The sequence below is a fragment of the Diadema setosum genome, chromosome 10 (assembly GCF_964275005.1).
Source record: "Diadema setosum chromosome 10, eeDiaSeto1, whole genome shotgun sequence".
Classification (NCBI taxonomy): Eukaryota; Metazoa; Echinodermata; class Echinoidea; order Diadematoida; family Diadematidae; genus Diadema; species Diadema setosum.
In genome coordinates, this window is record NC_092694.1 from 5,914,926 (window position 1) to 5,939,896 (window position 24,971).

The 24,971-nt window shown below is 38.4% G+C and overlaps 1 protein-coding gene across 1 annotated transcript; it reads left to right on the forward strand.

Annotated features, from left to right (window-relative positions):
- The first annotated feature begins 1,876 nt into the window (after positions 1-1,876).
- On the forward strand, positions 1,877-24,596 carry LOC140234440 (annexin A7-like). Its single transcript, XM_072314486.1, has 13 exons — positions 1,877-1,885; positions 3,810-3,891; positions 10,574-10,668; positions 11,489-11,522; positions 11,796-11,875; positions 12,903-12,959; positions 14,456-14,489; positions 14,991-15,073; positions 15,832-15,900; positions 17,120-17,221; positions 17,704-17,779; positions 18,894-19,006; positions 24,477-24,596. Exons 1-13 carry the CDS (start codon positions 1,877-1,879, stop codon positions 24,594-24,596), a joined length of 954 nt encoding a protein of 317 aa, XP_072170587.1.
- Positions 24,597-24,971: the final 375 nt, after the last annotated feature.

Here is a 24,971-nt window from a genome sequence, read left to right on the forward strand (position 1 = left end):
TTCTTTATCTTTCTTTTTTGTGCGTGTGGACAGGTTCAAGACCTAATGTGATATTAGTATATTTCGTTTTAAATTTCTTTTCATCTTTGACTATGCAAAAATCTGTTATGCTTCCTAGATTAGAGTATAAAAAATAAAAGTGAGAGGGAAATGACGGACACGTTTTTTTAGGGAAAAAAAAAAACTCAAGAAGAATGTATCTGTAGTAGACATTCCGCAACACGTATCCATAGTCTTGGTTGACGCAAGTTGAGCGTGAATATACTTGAATATCAAATGGATATGATCATTTTGGTTTTTTAATGATATACATCTGCATGATTCCGTTGTATGTAATGTTCTAACCTTAGTTCCTTTCACATGGGAAAGTACAATATCTGCTGAATTCATTTTTCATATTCTACGGGATACATGGTCATATGGAATTCAGACGTCAACTAGAGACAATTAATAATTAGATAGATGAAAAACATGGAGATTTTAATACCCTTTCTTCACATCTTAAACACATCATTTATGTTCTGTAAAAGTGTTGAACAATAAACAAGCAAGGGAAAGGAATACAAAATGGAAACGCGGTCATGTTTTTATTTACTTTATATCATAATGTCATTATTTTATTGATTTTTCGACGTCACAGCAAAAGCGCATGACTGCCTTGTTTGTATACGTATACTTCGAGAGCAGCGAAAAAATACAGATGTAAATCATTGGCATTATGAATAAATATATATATATATATATATATACTTATATATGTCTGTATGAAGAGTGCTTCATCGTAAACTGAAATAAGCCCCATTTACGAGTCCATCATCAGACATAGAGCATGCAGTGGGAATTAAAACCTTTTCATTGGTACTTCACTTTGTATCGTATCAAGGAGTATTCTTTTAGTCATCTTTTTTTTTTTTTACTCAAACTGGGTATTTATTTTCTCCACAGTTCACCGTTCTAAATCACTATACAAAAAAAAAAATAATAATACTGATAGAAAAAAAAAATGCTTCCTAACATTATATTGCATAGAGGAATGCAGTAATATAGACTATGATACAATTTCTTGCTTTTCAAATCTTTTTCAGTTCATTGTACATTTTTTTTTTCCGAATTGATATTACAGATTAATTTTACGAAAACCTTCTCTTTTTTATTTTTTTAAAGTATAATATCTGCATTAAAATACACCGACACGTAATTGTCAAAAAACGAATGCAACTTCTTGAAGTTATGACTGCAAGTGTCGTGGATTTTCAAGTCATTTCTTTGTTTGTTTTTAAACAAGCATTCATTGCAAATAATGAGCCAGCTAGTCTTGCGATAAAAAAGCTCTGCATTATATAATATTTTGAGTGTATATTTGTTTGTAGACCTATGTGTCGGATGCATACGGCGCAAGCAGAGAGAGAGAGAGCGAGAGAGGGAGAGAGATCCGCACGTTGCCTATTAACACAAATTAACTCTCTATATGAATTTTCCAAACCATTTTGCTGCTTGTAAATGATCAACGTAAATGACTTACATTGATCGTCCCTCTTGGTTGGATGCACCCATAGCCATCGTGGATGCAGCAAAATATCGATCAGTATCAACATCGAGGATGACTCGTTTGCTCCTAATGGTATCGTGTCACAGTTATGTCGTCTGAACAAACATGGGCGCAGTTTGTCGTGCGCTAGATATTTCACTGGTGAGGCGGGACTGTGTGCAGGCTGAGTTCTCGTTGTATCGCCAACGGGCACTGTGCATTGAAAAATCACACACAAGGTGAGGGTGTGCTCACTCGCTGATAGAAACCTCCTTGCAGCAGAACGTTCTGCCTGTCGCGCTCGAGAAATCTCCCTGTTAAAGCCCCTGGAACAGCGCAAAACCCAAGATGAGCAAGGTAAGTTCCTTCTTGTATATACTCAGTAATAATATAGGGGTCAGTTGGATGTATCACTTATTACAATTACTATAAGGAAATTATTTTCGTCAGGACACCGAAGTCTTTGATAAATGTGCAGGATCCGATGGTTCTTCAAATATTAGCTATCACTAAAATATTGATTATGACTGAAACACAAGCGCATGATAGATTGTGGTTAACAGAGACTCCAACCCAAAGCACCTTCTGATCTGGAGATTCTCCCGCTTGAAACCCCTAGCAAACGGGAGACTCCAACTTGATGTGTGCGAAGCGCGAAGTTCCTAGGGTTCTAGATGATCTCTTGTGCTATCTAAGGCTTATTTTTTTCAACATACGATAGAAATAAGGAAGAAATCCCTTCCAACGGGAGACAAAGACCCAGGGCGGGAGAAATTAAATCTCAAACGGGAGAACGGGAGATTTTGCAAAAATGGGTTTTCGGCGGGAGATCTCCCGTCGAAAACGGGAGAGTTGGAGTCTCTGGCGTTAATGACCCTTCAGAGTTCAAAGAAATTTCATTTCAGTTTCAAGTAATTGCAAACCACTCTCATTTGTATGCCTATTTGAATACAACGGGGAGTATTATGTAGGACGTCGCTGTCTTTTATTTTATTTTCACTAGTTAGTTTCAAGTGCTGAAGCAAACGTCTTCAGCCCGTAACAGTATAGATTTGTTATACATTACATTCCAAAAGTATGTTTCAATAGGTCCTGCATCTTGAACATTCGTATCGGTCTGTTTTTGTTTTCTCTTTATATACCATGTTATATATCTGTCTATCTACCTACCTACCTATATTCCTCATGTATGTACATGTATGTGTTTGTTTTTAATATTTAATGTTCAACGGAAACTGCTGCAGCACGTAATTCTTAGATAAAAGTACTGTAGAGAAACCAGCTGATCAGCTGCACTTGTCAACGCCAAGTGGGCGTAAATAGGAACAACAATTTACTTCGCTAGTCTGCTAGTGCACCATGCAGAATATGTTTCTCCCAGTATTTGTCTTACAGTGTACAGGGTACCAGTTCTGAATCCGCCGCGTTATTTGGGCTCGAACGTCTCATTAACAGAAGCCTGAGATAAGGCAAATGCCAGGGGTTAAACTTTAAAGATAATATAATGTTGACATTACGAGTTTATATTCTGCTAGTAGTTTACATGTAGAATTTTATACGAGTTACAGTCCAAAATGTAGAGTTCACTGTTTCAGTAGGCCTATATTTACGTATATGTGCCATGACGCAAACTAGGATTTTCATTAGATAAGAATTGATTACAGGGCCCTGTTTTATCAAAAGATATAATCGATTTGATTTCAAATTTCCTTAATACGCAGGCTGCCATAGACTTATGATAGAATTCATCTTTATAATGAATTTCAACTCTTTATAAACAGGGCCCAGAAATAATTGATTTATTTCTCTCTTTTTTTAAAAATGCTGATACAGGATATCGGTGATTTAATCATGTTAACATTTCCAAAGCAACACAGCTTATGTTGTTTTGAGTTATTATCTTAAGAGTCTTCATAGGAAGTGCCTAAAACATCGATTTAATCCCCAAGTAATTTGAAGACAACGAATTGTAGAGAATATGGATGACGGTAAATTTCAATCACTTGAACAGACGCATGTAGGCGCGCCCAAGACGCATACACACACATTATACAAATGTTGGGAAAAGTAAGTAGTGGACAGTAATCAAGTAGTTTTGTGAAATTAATCTAGCCACCAGCAACAACGAGCCCTGAGCATGTTTGATATGAAGAGTAAAGGGAGAACGCATTCGCCAATGTTTTATGACTTTGGATATTGTAAATAATAATTCTGTCCAAATTCACTCACTCACTCTTTCTCCTCCTCTTTTTTTTTCTCTCTCTCTCTCTCACGTTTAAAATTGCAGCCAACTGTTACACCCTTCGACGGATTCGACAAGGATAGTGATGTCCAGATCCTGAGGAAAGCCATGAAGGGCATGGGTAAGTCGACTTCATCGATCACGACTGAGTGGATGACGTCGTTAGATTGACTACAGTATTCTCATAATGCTGGGCAATGATTGCTTGCTTCGTTTTAGAAACCACAGGGGGAAATGTGATACAGTCTACAACTGTTTGTTTTTAGCTGGGAGTTTCGAGAAGTAAGCGTGGAAGTGCTTTTCATAATTAACTGGTTTCTTGCCATTTACCAGTGTCATTTGGAATAGATAAGGTCTTACGATGGCGGAACAAGTAGGACGAAACTAAACTAAGCTATAAACTAAACGTGTCTACATTAAACTCAACTAAATTAAATCAACCTAAATTTAACAAAAGTAAATTAAGCTTTACTAAACAAAACCAGAGTATGTTAAATTTAAAAAAAAAAGACGCGACAACTACAATGAAGGGAGAAGCTGTTGTTAAAATTGCAGTGATGTATATAGGGTCATGAGCTTGTAGCACAATAGGAGGAGGTATATACGAGCCTGTAATCAGTCAAATTTAAACATATTCGATTGACTTTCATGGGCTTTTTCACTTTTAATGGTCAGGTATGACACATTACTGTTACTCTTGGCTGCTGACAAAACTTTGCCGTAGATATTAGTATCATGATATCACTTTTGCGCACTGTGAGCTGTCTACCAAAATAATGACTTAGAAAAGACACAGACACGTTTGCTTGATAATTCAGGGTAGGCAAAGTAAATATCCACACCTAATGGGTTCCTGCCCTAGACAAGTTAATCAGTAATCAAAAAAATAGAATAAAATAAAATGTGTCCAAACAATGGTCAGACAGTATGATAACGATCTTAGCTCACTTATGACGAAAGGCCGTCTTGTCATTAATGGATTAAAATCTACATGTCGAGTTTTGTTTGATTTGATCCCATGTTAAATCATTGTTGATGACTAATAACAAAAGTGAACAGACAACATGTTTGGGATTGGTTTCGCGTTTTCAAATAATTCGAAGGATCTTTTACATTGATACTCATACGATAAACAACACATCATGCCTGTAAAAAGCAGAAAGGCACAAGATACAGACGTCCTGGAGTTTAGTTTCTTATGCTTTTTTTTGTGTCTTTTTAAAACAGTAAATCTCGAGCGCAAACACATTATGCAAATGTTTATGAGTCAATACGTCATCATTTAACTCTTTCATTAGTTTGTACAGTGAACAAATAATTTAAAAGTCATATCTTTCTTTATTGTTTCAGCAATTACAGACATCCTACTTTATCATTTCTGTCACCATTCCTTGGTTATGTCACAAATTTATAGACATTTGATGCAAAATAAATAGTGAATGATTATGTAGTAGATGCTTAATGAGAGCTTCGTTATATTGTATCATTATCTTTTTTACTCTATCTTTATCATATTTCATTTTATAATTCCATTTTCTATACGAGACCGTTACTGTTTGAATGTTCTCTACATTTTTAAGAACATATGTCACTCTTCAGAACAATTAACTGCTTTCGTATAATCTCTCTTGACTATTTTACTGACAGCGAATTGTTCTGTGCGTAGTCCAACACGACCTTGTCAATTTTTTACAACTTTATATGACGGCAGGTAAAGGGTTGACAAAATCTCCTATCAGGAATCTCCCTGTCACGTTTAAAAGAAGAGGTATCATTTACGTCCCACAGAACTTCACGCCTCTTCCTGTTTCTATTACACGTCATTTTAAAGCAAACAGTGCGTTAACAACTTAGTTTGTCTATGGTTTTATACACCCCATCCCCCTCAGCAATACTGGGATTATCTTCGGACATGAATCACGTAATACCCATTCAGCATTCGGCGTGAGTCAGCGTCAACAAACTTGGAAACTGTTTTCTGTTTTGTTTTTTGGTTTGTTTTTTGAGGGGGTGCGTTGAAATTAAACACATTGAGTAAGAGAGAAGGAGAGAGAGATATATCGAAAGTGAGTGTGTGTGTGCGTGTGTGTGTGTGTGTGTGTGCGTCTGTGTTTGTTCGGAAGAGAGAGAGAGAGAGAGAGAGAGAGAGATGGGTATAGAGATGAAGAGGGGAGAGATTCCCAAGCGGAAACTGGAGTGATCACGATAATTGACGATACTTTATGAAAAGGCCTCTTTCGATAAAGCTGTTAAGCTTACCATGCTTACCGAGTCCCCTCCAAAGTACTTTTTACAGTGATACAGTATATTCTTTGATTTTTCTTTTCATCTAATTTTCTTTTCGTCTTATGGTTAGAAAATAATTAAAGGTCAAAATGATTTGCCATATTATGAATACTATTTTACATTCCTGCTAAAGGATTCTGACGTGACGTCATAGACATTAAGGGAGGAAATGCATTAATGGTTTTAAAATCAGATTTACTCTTTTGTGTGTGAGCTAGAGAGCGGGAGAGTGCGATGGTGGTCATGTTTACACACATACCCGAAAAACAGAAATATACAAGTTGTATGGTACTCAGTCAGAAAGGACAAAGTCACTGGAATAACTAATAGTCATAACGGTTACATGTTGACATCTTCTTATCATAATTGTGATAAACACATGCGCTGAGAGTGTTTAGGTGTGTGTGTTTTTTTTTTTCAGTAGTTTCTTATTCATAGTTAAAGTAATCTTATCTTTGAACAAATACATTAAACAGATTTTGTCTTTATCCTTTTACCCTTGCTACGTACAGAGTTCAAGCGCATGGATCTTAGTAGTGATGACATGTTTCTTTATTGTTCATATGTCTTAATGAAACTGCATTAGTTCTTAATTATATCATCGTGACGTACCCTACGAATTTAAACATTCATCATTAATGTGATAGTATTGCCATAAATGAAGCAATAAGCCATCTGATTATTGGATGTAATGAACTGTAACAAAAATCAGTTCTAGGAGACATTTTCCAACGTGATAATTATAATGAAACAGGAATAAGGGGTTTTTTGTGCCTCGACCACGAAATGGTGTCGGAGGTATTATTTTTATTGTTATAACAAAGATTTATCAAAATAAACAAAATAATAACACAGAGTAATACAGATGATAAAATGACCCCATGCATCATAATCACATACTCAGATAGATGAAACGTAAAAACAATTTGACTTTTGTGCCAAGCTCATCGTGAACAACATGTAGCTTTTTTTTTCTTTTTTTTTTTTTTTTGGGGGGGGGGTTAAATCTGTAGTCATTTTCTAAGCACTCATTTTCGCTCGAGCCATTGTAATTGTTGTATGATTATTATGTTATGCCTGCATGAGTGATTACCATCTTGTACGATGACCATGATTGCGGCTTGAACCAATGACATTAACACTATTAAGAGTTCAATATTGATATCACACACCAAAGGCACATTAAACTAAATGTCCCCGTAATCATAAAACAAGTTTGCTGTCGATATGATCTGGAACCCACAGGCAGCCTCCCATATCAAACCGATCTCTAGCCCATACCCTATACCATTAGAATATGAGTGCACTGGCTCAAAGACAGGCAAACAACCGAGCCTACTGAGTACACATTCCCTCGATATATAAAGTTGAAATCTCTCCTTTGAGAACGATTCAGTTTAAGTACTAAGGCAAACATTAATAGTGTGCAACAAGATAAACTCTTCTCTGCAACTCTACTATAAATACGTGCTCTCTGTCAACTATTCGAATAAAACACTCAGAGAGACCTCTTTAAATCGTGTTCAATTTTTGTAGTCGACAAAAATTGTAAACGCCATATACAAGGTGTGGGGAAAATGGGTCAGAATTGCTCTACTTCACCGTCGATTTGACATTTCAAATTTTAATTGCATGATGGTATTCTTCATTCTTATTATTACAATTATGTTCTGCTTATACATTGTATATAAATTTCTCTGTTTATTTGATGGAAATGAAAATAGATTTGAACTTTGAACTTTGACATATTGACTCAAAGGTAGGTTTACAAACAGGATTTTGAAAGACAATAGTAATAATACTTTAATACTATAATACTGATTATTTCCTCATTTTTTTTTTCGTGATTTTGGAGCGTTTGAAAACAAAAGTCGTGTTCCTTAAGGTGCAATCACACATCGCCGGTTTAGATGGCGGTTCATGGCGGTTCAGCAAATCGCCGTGCTCCGCCAAAGACCGTGTTTACACCGTACACAAACCGTGGTCATCCGTCACCCATCCGCCATGAACCCCGAGAACCGCCGGGAACCGCGGGGAACCGCCAGAAAAATTAAACATGTTTAATTTTTCGTGGCGGTCTTGGCGGTTTGAAATAGACCGTGTTCACATCGCCGTTCATCGTGTTAAGAACGGCATCCTCCGTCTTTGCACCGCAAGATCCGTGATAATACCGTGTTAACACCGCCATAATTTTCAAGCGAAAAGAAACAATGAACTTAAAAGAGAATAATGGCTCCGGCGACACTTCGTGGCGGAGCAATAAAAAATGGAGATAAACGCAAAGATGAACCCATAATGCAAGATCGGGCAAATATATTGAATGCTACAGTTTCCTTACTTCTTTAACACATATACAGTAACAAATAAAGTTTAATGTTCAAAAAGTTGTTAGGTATGTTGAATAGTACATCATTTACATTAAAAGGTAAGTTCAGTCAAAACTGAACAGCTTTTAAGATGGCCAGCAACGTGTTACACACAGAAGACTTATGTAAATATGTTGGGTTCTGCTTTCGTGATTATGTATGCCATTTTTGTAAGACTGCATGTTGATACAGATATGTTGAAACTTAAGAGAGTAGAGGGAAAAGCAATGTTGAAACTTGAAAAAAAAACACCATTATTATGTTACATGAACCTGTAAGTAAAGAGGAAACTATACACATAATACTATATTACTTATATGCTTCTTTGATAATGTATAATGTACATAATATGTCTTTTTATTGACTGTTATTAAAGATATTATCATTATAACATTATCATCATTACCGTTCTTATATAGTGCATAATACCTTTGGCAAGGTCTCTATGCGCTTTAGAGGGGGAACAAAAAGATAAACAGGAAAAGGTAATTTCAGAAACAGTAACATGCTGCATAAATCATCATCTACAATCACTATGTTACTATTTTAACAGTTAAGTATTTAAAAACATTTTGGACTTATTGATGGAACTTGCATGTTCTATCACTTGGAATGCTGTGCCACAGTTCTGGGGCGGCATAAACCACGTTTGCCATATTAGTTTGTCGTAATGGATCGAGGGTATCACATACAGATTCCCCTTACAATTTAGGAACTCTCCTAGGCTCATATTTCACAAGAAGCTGTGAAAGATAAGAAGGAGCAATTTTGTGAAAACATGGATAAACAAGCAACAAGATCTTAAATTCAACACGCGAAATAATTATGTGAAAACTTAATTAAGAAAGAACTAAAAAAGGAGAGATGTTGAAACAAGCAAGTACTTGTACATCACTTGATAAATAAACCTACAAATGATCAGGAAACTTTGGAAACTATTTTGGATTCTGCTTTGATATGTATGTCTTTTTAATGACAGTTAATACGGATATTTTAAAAATTAAAAGAGAAAGAGAAAAGTCTTGTTGAAACTTGAAGATAATTGTTGCATAATTGTTGCATAATTGTTGCATAATTGTTGCTTGTTGCATCACTCAAATTGTGTTTATATACCTAACAAAGCAAAACGCTCCTTGTTGAAACCCATTGAGGACAAGTGAAAGGGCTCTGATTGCATCCAACTACATGGGCTTGGTATGGACTCCTCCACCTTCCGGGACGATACGTGTTACTACCGCGTCAATCCGCGTTTGCTCCGTGTTCAAAACGTGTTGAGAACGTAGTCAAAGTGCTTTCCGCCATCATTGGTACACGGTTCACGGCGGTTTTAGAACCGCCATGAACCGCCATCTAAACCGGCGATGTGTGATCGCACCTTTACTGCTCTGAAAAAGAAATGAAGAGTTTGTTCGCAAAAACCCATAAGTCCATATTTGCCAAATGGAGATATTTGCGATTAAACGTCAAGAAAAATAAAGAGAATAATAAGACATTTTTTGCTTCTTTTGACCATAACTTCAAAAATGTACCTCTATATGTAGTGACCAATATATCATTTAAAAGGTATTATTTTGTAGTTTATGACAGAGACCGTACTTCAAAATCTTCAAAAGATGGACTTATCGGTTTTTGCGAACAAGCTCTTCAAATATAGACCATTCAAAAATGGAATTATGCTTTGAATTATGCTTTTAGAGACAAATGAATTTTATTTTGAAGGACTTGTGGACAAGAGCTACGAAATACATGAATTACCGTCAGCCATAAGGGCGTCTTAATTTCTTATTTCTATGAAAATGCCTGGGAGCATTTCATTTTGTTTTCTCTTTCAAAACCTGTCCCTTAACTCAATACTCTTGTACATTAAGAAATTACGCAAGGATAGACAAGATTTATTATATACCTAAAAAGAAAATCATCATAAATGTAACATTTTCTGTTCAAGTTCTAGTTATTAAGGACATAGTGCCTTACGAGTATTGTCACTGCAGCTAAGAAGTTTTGTTTTGGTTTTTTTTTCTATTTCATTTTCATGGACGGGGGAGGGAAGGTACGACTTACCACCTCCTCTCCCCACTCATTCCCTATTCCCTATACAGCACTGAAAGTTAAAACCGGAAGTTATCCTCTCTCCAATCTTTCATCACACAGGAACCGACGAGCAGGCTATTCTGGATATTCTGTGCTACAGGACCAACGAGCAGAGACAGGAAATTGCCAAGCATTACAAGGCCTCCTATGGGCGGGTAAGTTGCAGCAAAGTAGGCGTGTCGCAAGATCTAGCAAGCAGTGCGTGGACGTCTATTGGTCAGTTATTTGCAGTGGTATTGTGTTTACTGGATGGGCGTGACTCGGAAGACTAGGAGTTTAGTGATTGGATGATGTAAATTATAGTTGGAAGAACGTGAGAAGATGAGAAGTTGGCTGGAGTATGGGCGCGGTACATAGTGGGGTACTGCTTTTCTGTTTCTTTGTGTGTGTGTGTGTGTGTGTGTGTGTGTGTGAGTGCTTGCTTGTTTATTTGGGTGGTTCTTTGTTTCTAAGCCAGGGAAGTAAACGGATTGCATGTTCAGTAAAACCGAAAACGGATTTAGTTAAGGATTTCATTCACTGAAATACGTTGCTTATTTTCCATTTCTCGTTTATATTTGAAGTTTATGCATATTGGACACTATGAAAATCCGTGAAATGTTCCATATTTGAAGGCGATTTCCCTGCATCTATTCAGAATAAAGGTGCATGGCCATGCAATTTTTAAGGAAAAGGCAATTAATATCTCTGTTTATCAGCTGAAGAAGAGAAGACGTTTAAAAATGATCGGTTACATTCATGTTGCAAATGCGCTTAGCGTTGCAGAAGACTGACTGATAATTTGCAAATCAGATGACGTGTTGTGAATTTCTTTCTTCCCTTATATTTCTCTTGTTATTTCCTTCTCTGCATGCATTGTCCGCAGCTGTTATTAAAGGGCAGAATAAGACACCGTTAACAATACCTACGTATTCTTCTCTCCCTGTTTTGTTGTTGTTGTTGTTGTTGTTGCTGTTGCTGTTGATGTTATCACAGGACCTGCTGAAAGACCTCAAGAGCGAGCTCAAAGGTAATATCACTTGCTAGTTTATTTTCTGATCAAGAATTTGTCAACACACACGAATTTCAATACTGAATTGCCCCAATGTCGTATTGTTGTCCTATATTGTAACTGAATAGGCGAGCGTCATCACGTATGTTTATCGTGACGACCCCTGTAACGTGGAACATGTCACGGAAGAGAACATGCAACAATTTATTGTATTTACCAATTGAAATGATTAATTGAATTTGTTTGAAAAGCTCAATTTAACTCCATCATTGTCTTTTTACTCCTTTGAAGGTGACTTTGAGGATATCATCCTTGGTCTGATGACCCCTGCTCCCCTCTTCGACGCCCAATGTCTAAAGAAAGCTATGGCTGTAAGTTCACCATTCGTTCCTGGTCTAACACTGGACTATAAACACACGTGTCGAAAATGATGTGTCAAAATGTTATTTTTAAAAAAAAAAATCGCTAAACCTGTTTTATATGTAAGGAGACTAACTTATTTCACTCTAGTCCTGAAGGGTGGGGGATGTTCAAACTCCAATCAGAGGTTCTTAAAGAAAGACCACTCAAGAATGCTACATGTTTTCTGAATCAAGTTCGCCGAAACAGAATGATGCACATCACCTCAATTTACAAGGAAAAGTGTCCAGCCTCAAAATTAGGTGTATTTAGTAGAGACATCCGCCCTCATCAAGATTGTATTTCTTATTTTGATATTCTTTTCACGATTCATATTTTATCACGATCATTTGGTACACAACCGTGACAGAACAAGACAGTGTTGTTTGTCGTGAAGCTGATTGCAAATTATGTTGCCGAGTGAGGGCGCAAACCCAGTGTCTTCGGATCGTTTACTATCCTCAACTCTGTGTCTTTATTTCATAAGAATAAACTTATTGTCTCATCTATGAACAAGCGAACAATTTCAATATAACAGGGGGAAAACGGTCGGTGCTTGGCAATTTACAGCACAGCTAGTACTGTCGGCGTATGATTTTGCTTTGACTTTGCTTTGACTTGCATACAATGTTATTCAGACTGTGTTCCTGATTAGAAGTGTATTTGCTTAATTCATTTTACAGGGGTACATAAAATTACTGATAATATCTTTGAAATCAAAATTAAGATAAAAGTACTACTACTACGTTTCAATGCCTTTCTAGAGAACCACTTTTCTATTCCTAAAGAAATATAAATTAGATTTTTTTTCCGGAGTTATCATAACAAAAGAAAGCAAAACAATAGTTAATACTGTTATGGAAACAAACAAAGAATATTCTCTTGCACAAAACATACAGACCAAAGAACGCTAAGAATTCACTTTTTTAACATTCTTTCGTCATCTGTCGGGGTCTCATAAGGTAATTTGATTTTCCCATCATATTTTTTAAATTGTAGGGAGCTGGAACCAATGAACGTGTCCTCCTCGAAATCATGTGCGCAAGGTCAAACACGGTAACACAGATAGCCTTCAATTAAGCATATGTTGGTATAGCAATATTATTGTCACAATAGAGGAATGCCTTGATTTTAATTCAAAATCTGAATTTTCGGGGGCCTCCCCCTTCGTCAGGGATGAAAGTGCTCTATTGTGACATTATTATTGCTGTTTCTAGTACTGCCAATACGCGGAGCAATTACAATGTTTATATACATATATATATATATATATATATATATATATATATATATATATATATATATATATATTTGTAATATATATATAATATATATACAGTATCCATGAACTTGAAGACACATTATATAGATGATGACTGGCGGGGGAGGGAACATATCGAATGTTCCACCCGAAGGGTTTGAAATGCTATTGAGGGAGGTTATAAGTCTCGAGACGAAGTCGAGGGACTTGTAGCCTCCCGAAATAGCATTTCAAACCGGGAGGGTGGAACGTTTGGTATACAATTGTATGTTCCTGACGCAAAAGTCATCATCTGTTATATTACATGGGTTAGTCAAATACGTCAAATACGTCAACGTCACGTCAACCACCACCAGCACAACGCTATCGGTTGCTCGCTCGCGCATGCAGAGCCAAATTCACTGTGCGCGCGCGGTCCTAGGCCTTCTGTCATTTGTTACGTGAAAATGTTTTCCCATGGGAGAACATTACAAAAATGCTCGCCCATGGGCGAACATAACGAATGTGCCTCCATCACGTGACTGTGTTTAGCCAAGCACTAACCGGTATTTGACTAACCCATTTAATATTATACTAAAGTGAACCGCTACAACAAAAGGATCCTAAAGTCGCTGACGGGTGAGCCGACAAAATCGAGTTTGAAGTCAGATCACCAAAATCTGTCAAAACGTTCGGATTTCTGTTTTTAACATAATTTTGTAGTCTAATGTATCTACTATCATCTGCCGAAATTTCGAAGCTAAATGATCAAAGAAAAGGCCTGAAAAAATAGCATTTTTCTGGGCCATGCTCTGCTCGCCCGTCAGCGACTTTAGTATCCTTTTGTTGTATAGCCGCGGGTCACCTATGTATTATGTATTTTCGTCTTCCGAGTAAGTGCAGTCCAGCATCTGGTGTATTTACATAGTATTTGTCTATGTCTGTGATTATCAATAAAACGAAGAAAAAAGTTTGATGTCTCTCATTCCACAGTGACTCCATGCAACAGTTAAATATACAAATTAAATTCATGACATTTTATATTTAGTTTTTTGATTCCACAATTCAATTCTTGTCTGTAAATACCCTGGTGTGGAATTAGTTGTGAATTTCATTATTACACATCTAAAAGCACTGCAATGCGGGAATTAAATGAAGGCATTGTTTCGTTTGTAAAAATGACCAAATCCAACCAAAAGCAGTTTCTTTTCTTTTCTTTTTTGTAGGCAAATTCATTAAAATCATCCGCATATCATTAGTTACGAAATTAATCTTCTAAATATCCTATTTTTCTATGACTTCCACATAACAGCAAATCCAGCAAATCAAGGCTGCATACAAATTAGGTAAGTTCTACTATACACCGGCGGAGTTTTCCTCGTGTAAAATCATTTTGAATTACTAGTAGTCGTAGCACTATACTACAAGTTTTGTGATTTGCATGTTATAGGTATTACTGTACAATTTTCAAATGTGTGTTACCATGATTACAGACAGCTTCTTCTCATCAAGTAGAACGTAAATTAGCTCATTATACACAATGTATCTAATGATTACATTTTGATCATATCTCTAATCCGTCAATGATAAAACGTTTGGGTGTGCCAAATCTGAACAAATAATGCAAATGAAATGGTTATATGGCTCCTTTTAACAGCTAATGACGTTATAGAGTGTAGTAGGTTCGTCTCCATATCTGGCGTTGGAGGCACCGAAACTGTGAAAACTAATAACAATCACGGAGGTCCAAGATCTTACCTCCACAATATAAAGATAATTATTGGTATGTATAGGTTTTGAAATATGGTATAGATATTTGATAATTGCCTTGATATCGTCTTCTGTAGCTGGTTTAGGAGAGGACCTGGAAGCTGATCTGGAGAGTGAGACAGGCGGCGACCTGAAGCGACTCCTCGTCGGGTTGTGCGCCGTGAGTATCCCGATCGTGATTCGTGGTGCTGTATTCATTCCATGTCCAAGTTAATTCGAATAAAAGTAATCGAGTGTGATAAAATTAGACTACTTCTTCTTATGAAACAATTTTGTAGCCACAGTTTCGTCATCCTAAAGACGTATTTTTACATGCCTAACCTTTCCAAATAATTCATTTACGTCAGACTTTACTAGAAATCTACTTTCCATGATTCACTTTACATTTTTTTTTCCACAAAGGACTTTACCATGGAGTCGTTGCAAGAGTGAAACTCTCTTCTGAAATAAGAAGAAGGTAGCCTTTGAATCCAAGCATCTCATAGGCGTTTTCACATTTTTTTTTAATTTAGCAAAAAGATAATCGGATTTGGAGAGATGACCTTGACATAATTGATAATATTTTGTTGATAATGCAAAGTTTGTACGTTGCTGTGTCGATCGGATTTCTAGGTAAAACCCGCATGAGTCACAAATGATTTGTGCTCTGTGTTGTCCTACGCTGACGAGGCATAGGGAACAGGTCTAAAAAGTTAAGACTTTATCTTTTAAAATGCTTTCCAATTTTGAAATTGGACAAGGAATAATACGATGATAACGACGTTACTTTCAACCATAATGATCTTATCTCATCCCTGGTTGGTCTTACTCTTGTATAAATTACTTTCCTTTGTGTTGTTTATAGTATCAAAGTAATTATTGAAATACAATTTGTTTTGTTATCATGAGATGAAAATACGTTGTTCTTCCTGCCGCCAGGGTGCGAGGGACGAATCGACGGAAATCAACAGGGACAAGGTCGAAGCTGATGCTCAGGCTCTTGTGGAGGTACGCCCCCTAGCGACGAACCTCTTTTCTTCTTCCTCTTCTCATGACCTCTTCGTCTTTTTGACCATCTCGTCTTCTTCGTTTCCTCATTCCGTTCAATTCAAATCAATTATCATTTATTTCCATCCAACAAAAAAGTGAAACAAAATACAAAGCATATATTACAAATTCATGCTGTTTTACACGTTTGTAAGAAATACACAATGCAATGTGAGTCGTAATGTACATGATAACAGCATTATGCTTGTAAGTAGACAAACAACAGTGTATACTTTGCAAGGTTGACAGATTAAATGCAAGTGTAACGGTGAAAAAAGAGGTGCACTGAAAAGCAGGGCTTGTGGAACGCGCATTAGTCAAAAGTAAGTATGTAGCTAAATGTCATTCAAAATCCATTCATCTTCAGCTAGTGTATGATTATAAGCCCGTAAAATGTAATGCAGACAGCAAAGACATCGTCCTTATAAACAGTAACTATATCATAACACAAGAAAGGATAATGCAAATTAAAAGATAAGAATTATACAACCTGCAGACTCTATCGATTGAACCGTGTGCACCCAGAAAATATGGTGGAAAAAAAAACACCCACATAGCAACATAGCACATACATACATACACACTCACTTGCCCACACACGTATGCAATGTATAAAGACACATTCTGTTTGTCCTTCCTCTTCGCCTTCCTCATCATTTTCGTTCTCCTCATCTTCCTTCTTTAATATTTTTATCCTTCTCTTCCTCGTCGTCTTTCTCCCTTGACATTGGTACTATTTTTCATCATACATACCATCGGTGTATTAACAACAAAAAAAAATCAACCGCCGGATTAGTTCGCGCTATATCACGCAACATAAAATGATGCAACAGAATGGGGTAAGTCACTGTTCAAATCACACTTGCGTTGATACAGACTTTATTTTCCTCACTCAGGAAAAGAGATTGATTTTCCTAAGCTGGCGACTTTTAGTCTTAAACAATTTCATTTCAAAGAGTTGAGAGAAGCGCTGATTTCCGGAGCTTTGTCTAATCAGACAAAAATTAAATAAGTTTACCAACACTGTAGCAGTGCAGGGTACGCCCGCACAAGTGGTAGCAAAGGATGACAGTTTTTCCTATTTTAAGGCAAGGGAAAAGAAATGAAAGCTTGTAGAGATGAATAATTATTCAATGTTCACAAAAGTGCAATCTCCCTTGTCCGTCTGATTTGCCCACAGGCAGGAGAGGGACAGCTTGGAACAGACGAGTCCGAGTTCCAGCGAATTCTGGTGGCCAAGAGCGTCCCGCACATCAGGGCAGTGTTGGTCGCCTACGCTGCGGTATGTTCTACCTGTTGCATTAAGTGTATCCTTGTCCTTCCAACTACTATTCTATTCATAGAGAGATATGGTACTTGTATACATCTCATGGCATCTCAAATGGCCATAATAATAATATAAAGACAATTTGTGACTTAGTTTACTGCATAATTTTACAAAAAACTGTGTAGAAACGTATCAAAACATTTCCCCGAACCGTGCAGTGCCCTATAGGTTATCAGTTCATAGCGAATACGATTTGTTGATGAACGTTCCAGGGTTTACCCCCCAGCAAAGTCAAACATATCTTTTCCAAACTATCCGTACATATTCATCTGTTTGAAGCACTGATTCAACTCTTGTTCTGCTTAAGTGATGATACCACATGATAATCGACATTATCTTTTGAATTTGAAATTGCAGTTAGGAAACAATATAAACGGCTCCTTTTGTTCGATAGGATCATGCATACCATGTTATGATCATATCCACATCTCCCGCAGGCCGCTGGCAAGACTATGGTCGAGTCGATCAAAAGTGAAATGTCGGGCGACTTGGAGAGAGCCTACCTAAATATCAGTAAGTCTGTCTAAAAGCTATAGCGCCTAATGACATTAGAATAATCATTCATTTTTGCCATTGTATGGCTTTCTTGAATGCAGAATAAAGGAGAAGCAACAGGCCAGAGGTTATCATGGTACTCCCAAGGGGAAAGATTTTATTCATATAACATTTTCCTTCTTTATTCCATTCTGTATGAATTAATTTGTGTCCTAAGGTATCAATGTCTTCAGTATCCATTTAATACGATAACTTCATCACCGTGTTCATTCTGCATTATTCATTCATTCATTTTTTTTATGTGTTTGAAATGTGGAACAATGAAATGAAATAAAATCCTGAGAATATTTATCACTATATTTTCGCGGCATGAAATTTTCGCGAGTTGCCTCCAACATTCAATGCATGTAGTGTAGACAAGATCTTTAGCGTCATTTTAATTTCGCGAAACTCGGTTCTCGCGGAATTCGCGAAATTAGAATGCACGCGAATATTCCTCGTTTTGCAGTAAGTTTCTTTAATAACATCAGTGCCTTTCTTTTTTTTTCTTCGTATATTGATTTATTCGTCAATATGTCATTCATTCGATGGATTAGATTCTGGCAAGTTCATAATCTTAGCAATATCACAGAAAACATCAATTATGATGAATTACAATGTACATAATTCAAAGAAAGAAAATTGATGTGTACATTTTAATTCCACTAACAAAAAAGGCATTATGTAGAAGAAGGACTGCCACAATCTACAAGCGGCTGCAGAAAAAAAAAAACGGGGTGGAGGGGGTGGAGGGAGTGGAGGGGGTTGGTAGACAGGAGCATTTACAATTTGTTTGGCAGAATGGCGAAAGAGACTTGAACATGTGTAATACATTAGGTATTATATTCTTGTGCATAAATACTGAAAAACATACGGTAGATTATTACCATTATTATTATCGTTATTAATGTTATTATTATTATTATTCGTATTACTATGATTTTGATGATGATGATGATGATATTTATTATTATTGTTGTTGTTATTATTATTATTATTATTATTATTATTATTATTATTATTATCATTATTATCATCATCATCGTTATCATCATCATTATCATTATTAATTTACTTCTCTCTTGTGCATCAGTTGAGTACATCAAGAACCCCCACGAGTACTTTGCCGATCTCCTCTACCAGTCAATGAAGGGACTTGGTACTGATGAAGACTGCCTTACAAGGGTGATGGTAACCAGGAGTGAGGTATGGACCAACGGCGTAAATCCATACTGAGGAGTGGGGGGGATGGTCACCATCACCACGATTACAAGCCCATAACCGGACTGGCGCAGCCTTTTTTTTGGGGGGGGGGGGGTGGGGGGGGGGAGAAGCTTTGTGCCCCCCTCCCCCCCCCCCCCCCCCACACACACACACTTTACAGGGATCGGATGCCCCACTCTTTTGCATGAAATATAAAGTGGGAGAAAAGTGGCAGCAACAACATAAAGACTTTTTGTTCTTGTTGCTTTTTTTTTTTTTTTTGCTTGTCAGACGACTTTCGGCGGAAAATCAGACCTTAAAAGTATGAAAACATTTTTTTTTTTTTTTTTTTTTGGGGGGGGGGGAAATATCTGTGAGAGGGAGCGGAACGACCGAACGGGGGAAGGGTGTGTATGGGGGAGGGGGGGGGGGGTATCCCTCTCCCACACGAGGAAGATTTTGCATTTTCAGACCTGAAATTCAGCGATCTGGTGCTCACTTGTGGTGAAAATTTTGTTTTCTTTTCTTTAAAAAAACAATAAGAAAATGAAATATTCACAATATATTATTGAATGACAAAATCGTGGTATTTTAGCTCTTGCTGTGCGACATCACTGTGAAGGCCTACCAAATAATGGGGCCTATCATCGGCGTAGACAGGATTTGATCTTAGGAGGAGCGGTTATGTGAGGGAACGAATCAAGCGAGGGGGGAGGGTATGGTAGGGGGGTATCCCCCTCCTACGGTGAAATCTCTTTGCGTTGAAAATTTTGACATTTTTCAGTCCAAAAACTGCCGTTTGTAGCTATATTCTTCGCTTTGGAAATTAAGGGGGGCACACCAGGCGCAACTGCTGTCAATCACTGGCAGCAACATCAGGAGAATGGCATAGCGATTAAAATAATGCGAGCGAGCGGAGCGAGCGAGCATGAAAATTTTAACATTTTAAAGTCTAAAAACTGCCGTTTGTAGCTATACTTTTTCGCTTTGGAAATTAAGGGGGGCACACCAGGCGCAACTGCTGTCAATCACTGGCAGCAACATCAGAAGAATGGCATAGTGATTAAATGCGAGCGAGCGGAGCGAGCGAGCATGAAAATGTTAACATTTTAAAGTCTAAAAACTGCCGTTTGTAGCTATACTTTTTCGCTTTGGAAATTAAGGGGGGCACACCAGGCGCAGCTGCTGTCAATCACTGGCAGCAACATCAGGAGAATGGCATAGTGATTAAATGCGAGCGAGCGGAGCGAGCGAGCATGAAAATGTTAACATTTTACAGTCTAAAAACTGCCGTTTGTAGCTATACTTTTTCGCTTTGGAAATTAAGGGGGGCCGCATCAGGCGCAACTGCTGGCAATTACTGGCATCAACATCAGGAGAATGGCATAGCAGTAAAATGACATTTTACAGTCCAAAGACTGCGGTTTGTGGCTGTATTTTTTCGCTTTGGAAATTATGGGGGCACACCGGGCGCAACTGCCGGCAATCGGGCAGCAACATCAGAATGGCATAACGATTAAATGCGAGCGAGCGAAGCGAGTGAGCTTGAAAGTTTTGATATTTTACAGTCCCACATGTCCTTTGTGGCTGCACTAGTATTTTTTCGCTTTGGAAATTAAGGGGGGGGGGCGCACCGGGCGAAAACTGCTGGCAATTACTGGTAGCAACATCAAAATGGCATAATTATTAAATGCGAGCGAACGAAGCGAATGAGCTTGAAAATTTTGACATTTTCCAGTCCCAAAAACTGTCGTTTGTGGCTGTATTTTTTCGCTTTGGAAATTAAGGGGGCGCACCGGGCAAAAACTGTTGGCAATTACTGGCAGCAACATCATTTTGACATTTTACAGTCCCCAAACTGCCGTTTGTAGCTACATTTTTCGCTTTGGAAATTAAGGGGGGCGCACCTGCTCACAATCACTGGCAGCAACATCAGGAGAATGGCATAGCGATTAAATGCGAGCGAGCGGAGCGAGCGAGCTTGAAAATTTTGACATTTTACAGTCCAAAGACTGTCAAAAAGACATTTTGACAGTCTAAAAACTGCCGTTTGTAGCTATACTTTTTCACTTTGGAAATTTAGGGGGCACACCGAGTGCAACTACCGGCAATTACTGGCAGCAACATCAGGAGAATGGCATAGCGGTAAAATGCGAGCGAGCGGAGCGAGCGAGCTTGAAAATTTTGACATTTTACAGTCCAAAGACTGCCGTTTGTGGCTGTATTTTTTCGCTTTGGAAATTAAGGGGGCACACCGGGCGCAACTGCCGGCAATTACTGGCAGCACCATCAGGAGAATGGCATAGCGGTAAAATGCGAGAGAGCGGAGCGAGCGAGCTTGAAAATTTTGACATTTTACAGTCCAAAGACTGCCGTTTGTGGCTGTATTTTTTCGCTTTGGAAATTAAGGGGGCACACCGGGCGCAACTGCCGGCAATTACTGGCAGCACCATCAGGAGAATGGCATACTGATTAAATGCTAGCGAGCGAAGCGAGTGAGCTTGAAAATTTTGACATTTTCCAGTCCTAAAAACTGTCGTTTGTAGCTATATTTTCGCTTTGGAAATTAAGGGGGGCGCACCGGGTGCACCTGCTGTCAATCACTGGCAGCAACATCAGGAGAATGGAATAATGATTAAATGCGAGCGAGCGAAGCGAGCGAGCTTCAAAAATTTGACACTGACAGTCCAAAAACTGCCGTTTGTAGCTATATTTTTCGCTTTGGAAATTAAGGGGGCGCAACGGGCAAAAACTGTTGGCAATTACTGGCAGCAACATCAGGAGAATGGCATAATCATTAAATTCGAGCGAGCGAAGCGAGCGAGCTTCAAAATTTTGACACTGACAGTCCAAAAACTGCCGTTTGTAGCTATATTTTTCGCTTTGGAAATTAAGGGGGCGCACCGGGCGAAAACTGCTGGCAATTACTGGCAGCAACATCAGGAGAATGGAATGATAATTAAATGCGAGCGAGCGAAGCGAGCGAGCTTCAAAAATTTGACATTTTACAGTCCCCAAACTGCCGTTTGTAGCTATATTTTTCGCTTTGGAAATTAAGGGGGGCGCACCTGCTCACAATCACTGGCAGCAACATCAGGAGAATGGCATAGCGATTAAATGCGAGCGAGCGGAGCGAGCGAGCTTGAAAATTTTGACATTTTGACAGTCTAAAAACTGCCGTTTGTAGCTATAATTTTTCGCTTTGGAAATTTAGGGGGCACATCGAGTGCAACTGCCGGCAATTACTGGCAGCACCATCAGGAGAATGGCATAGCGGTAAAATGCGAGCGAGCGGAGCGAGCGAGCTTGAAAATTTTGACATTTTACAGTCCAAAGACTGCCGTTTGTGGCTGTATTTTTTCGCTTTGGAAATTAAGGGGGCACACCGGGCGCAACTGCCGGCAATTACTGGCAGCAACATCAGGAGAATGGCATACTGATTAAATGCTAGCGAGCGAAGCCATTGAGTTTGAAAATTTTGACATTTTCCAGTCCTAAAAACTGTCGTTTGTAGCTATATTTTCGCTTTGGAAATTAAGGGGGGCGCACCGGGTGCACCTGCTGTCAATCACTGGCAGCAACATCAGGAGAATGGCATAGCGGTTGAATGCGAGCGAGCGGAGCGAGCGAGCTTTAAAAATTTAACATTTTACACTCCAAAAACTGCCGTTTGTAGCTATTTTTTCGCTTTTGTTTGTCCCACTTTTATTTGAGAACTATCCCCCTCCCCATCGACGCCTCTATACATATTAGGTTGCTTTTGTTAAGTGAAAGATCTGCTGCACACTCTTTGATAAATTAGGGAATATACGTCTATGTCAAAAGTGTACAAAGTTTATCCCTTATCCTGTATAGCGGACCTTTTGCATGTTCATGATTGCAATACAACGATCTGGTGCATAGTTCTGGCGATATTTGGACAATTTTCCATTAAGAAAGTTCGAGATTTGTCCTCATCTCGGGAATTGCTTGGGGGATAAATGATTTGTCTGTCTAAACACTTCCTTTGGGGCGGGGCAAATGCCCCTTTGCCCCCCATAGATTCGACGTCCCTGATCTTCCCTTGGTATGCCCATAGATGTATCCTGACTGAGTCATCAGTCACTGTCGTTTCTCAGGAATGATTCAGGAAATGGAGGGGATTCAATTATGGCGATAAAGTTGTTGTTATTGTTTGTTTGTATGTTTTCGTACATATTTTGCAGATGGTCCCCAGTTACTCGCGTCATAGCATGTTTACATGTAGACCTATACTATTTGACGTTGTCAACGCCTGAGCCATACCTTACAGTGTATGTCGATGTTACTTTCTTCGCGAGCGAGCGAAGCGAGCGAGCGCTTGAGAAAATTATACATTTTCCTACAAGATAGAATACTGTTCAGCTCTGTTACCTGTCTGAAGGCCGGCGTACAAACGTCATGCAATATGCCAAAATTGATACAATCACATTTCTGCTTCCTCCATTTTTCCCCTCAAAATTCAGGGGGGGATGATTGTACAGGCCATCCCCCCCTCCTCCATTTCAGGGGGGGATATATCCCCCCCATCCCCCCCGGGATTTACGCCCATGGTATGGACACACAGACAAATACACACACACACACACACACACACACACACACACACACGCACACACACACACACACACACAGCAGATATACACAAACTTTTCGTTTCACCTATTACTATAGTAATTGTTATTACATTTAAATGTATGGTACCCATATTGGGTTACATTGGTTTACTTAACATTCGAAATCAGCAAGATGGACAAGAATAGACTTCTATCATTCCTAACATGCCTAAGGACGCGGTTGGTGAGAGAGAAACGCGTTTGTCTGACTGAATGTCATTATGCAACACCACGGAGCTCTCGACAGATCCGACCTGGCATAACATTTAAACTGCGGTGCCACAGTTGCGCATGCGTATGCTGAATGCCTGATAAGATTATAATTATTGCGGCGGGCGTGAGCCGGACGCCATTATCATGCATTCCCCATAAGTTTGCGCGCATGGGACACCGCAGTAATGGCGAAATTTGCTGCCAGGCCGGACCGGTCTATAGCTCTACGAAACAATGAAACTATTCAAGTAATGCTGTGCGTCATCTCAATGTCCAACTTCATTTAAGAGGAACAACATTACAATACTGCTCAAGACTTGTACAGCTTCTGAAATAATACTGAGAAATCCAAGTTATTTTTTTTTTAATCTATTGTATATGTGTTTAGTTTTATCAATAAAATTATCTTTGTTCAGGCGTTAGTTTGAAGATGTTTCATTTGTGATCTTCCCGTTCCTTTGACTATGTAGAATTGTATTTGGGTGTGACGAGTTTGGGAGAGTTAACATTCATGTCTGGCAGTCAAATTATAATGTTTTGGTCTGTTTTAATGTGTATCCGTTTGTTTCTAGTTTGAATCTGCTTCGTTCTGATGAAGAAGTGTTATTTCACTTTGACGTTGATAGGTCGATCTTGGTAACGTTGCCGAGGTGTTCCAGACCAAGTACGAACAGAGCTTGGTCGAGTTTATTGAGGACGATGTGTCTGGTGACTTCAAGCGCGCCCTCATCGCCTTGGCCAGTTAAGTCTTCCCCCAGAAGTATCTGGGAGCTGATAGCTGATGACGTCAGTCTTCAACGCTGTCTGATTATGAATAGCAATGTGGAGCTGCTCTGTTCTGAGACTCCGTTATGACACATTTCAGAGATGCAAAAGGTTTTGATAGAAAAGTGTTCTTAGAAAGTGTATTTTGTAAAGCTAAGTTATTGATGAGTTTAACATTACTATCAGCAAAAGATACGCGGTTGTGTATGGCGACGAGCAATAATTCCTAAGTGTGAGATCGTGTTACCACCCTGACAGTTAAAATAGTTTAAAATCTTTATTAACCTAATAAATATTTGTCATGGGTATTTTTATCATTCCCTTGCCATTACTAGTGTCTCATTTTGTGTTATTTT

Excerpts from the sequence above, each read along its gene's own strand:
- LOC140234440 (XM_072314486.1), top strand. Across the intron at positions 11,876-12,902 it reads GTCTAAAGAAAGCTATGGCT|GGAGCTGGAACCAATGAACG; the intron begins GTAAGTTCACCA and ends TTTAAATTGTAG. Across the intron at positions 19,007-24,476 it reads TGATGGTAACCAGGAGTGAG|GTCGATCTTGGTAACGTTGC; the intron begins GTATGGACCAAC and ends TGACGTTGATAG.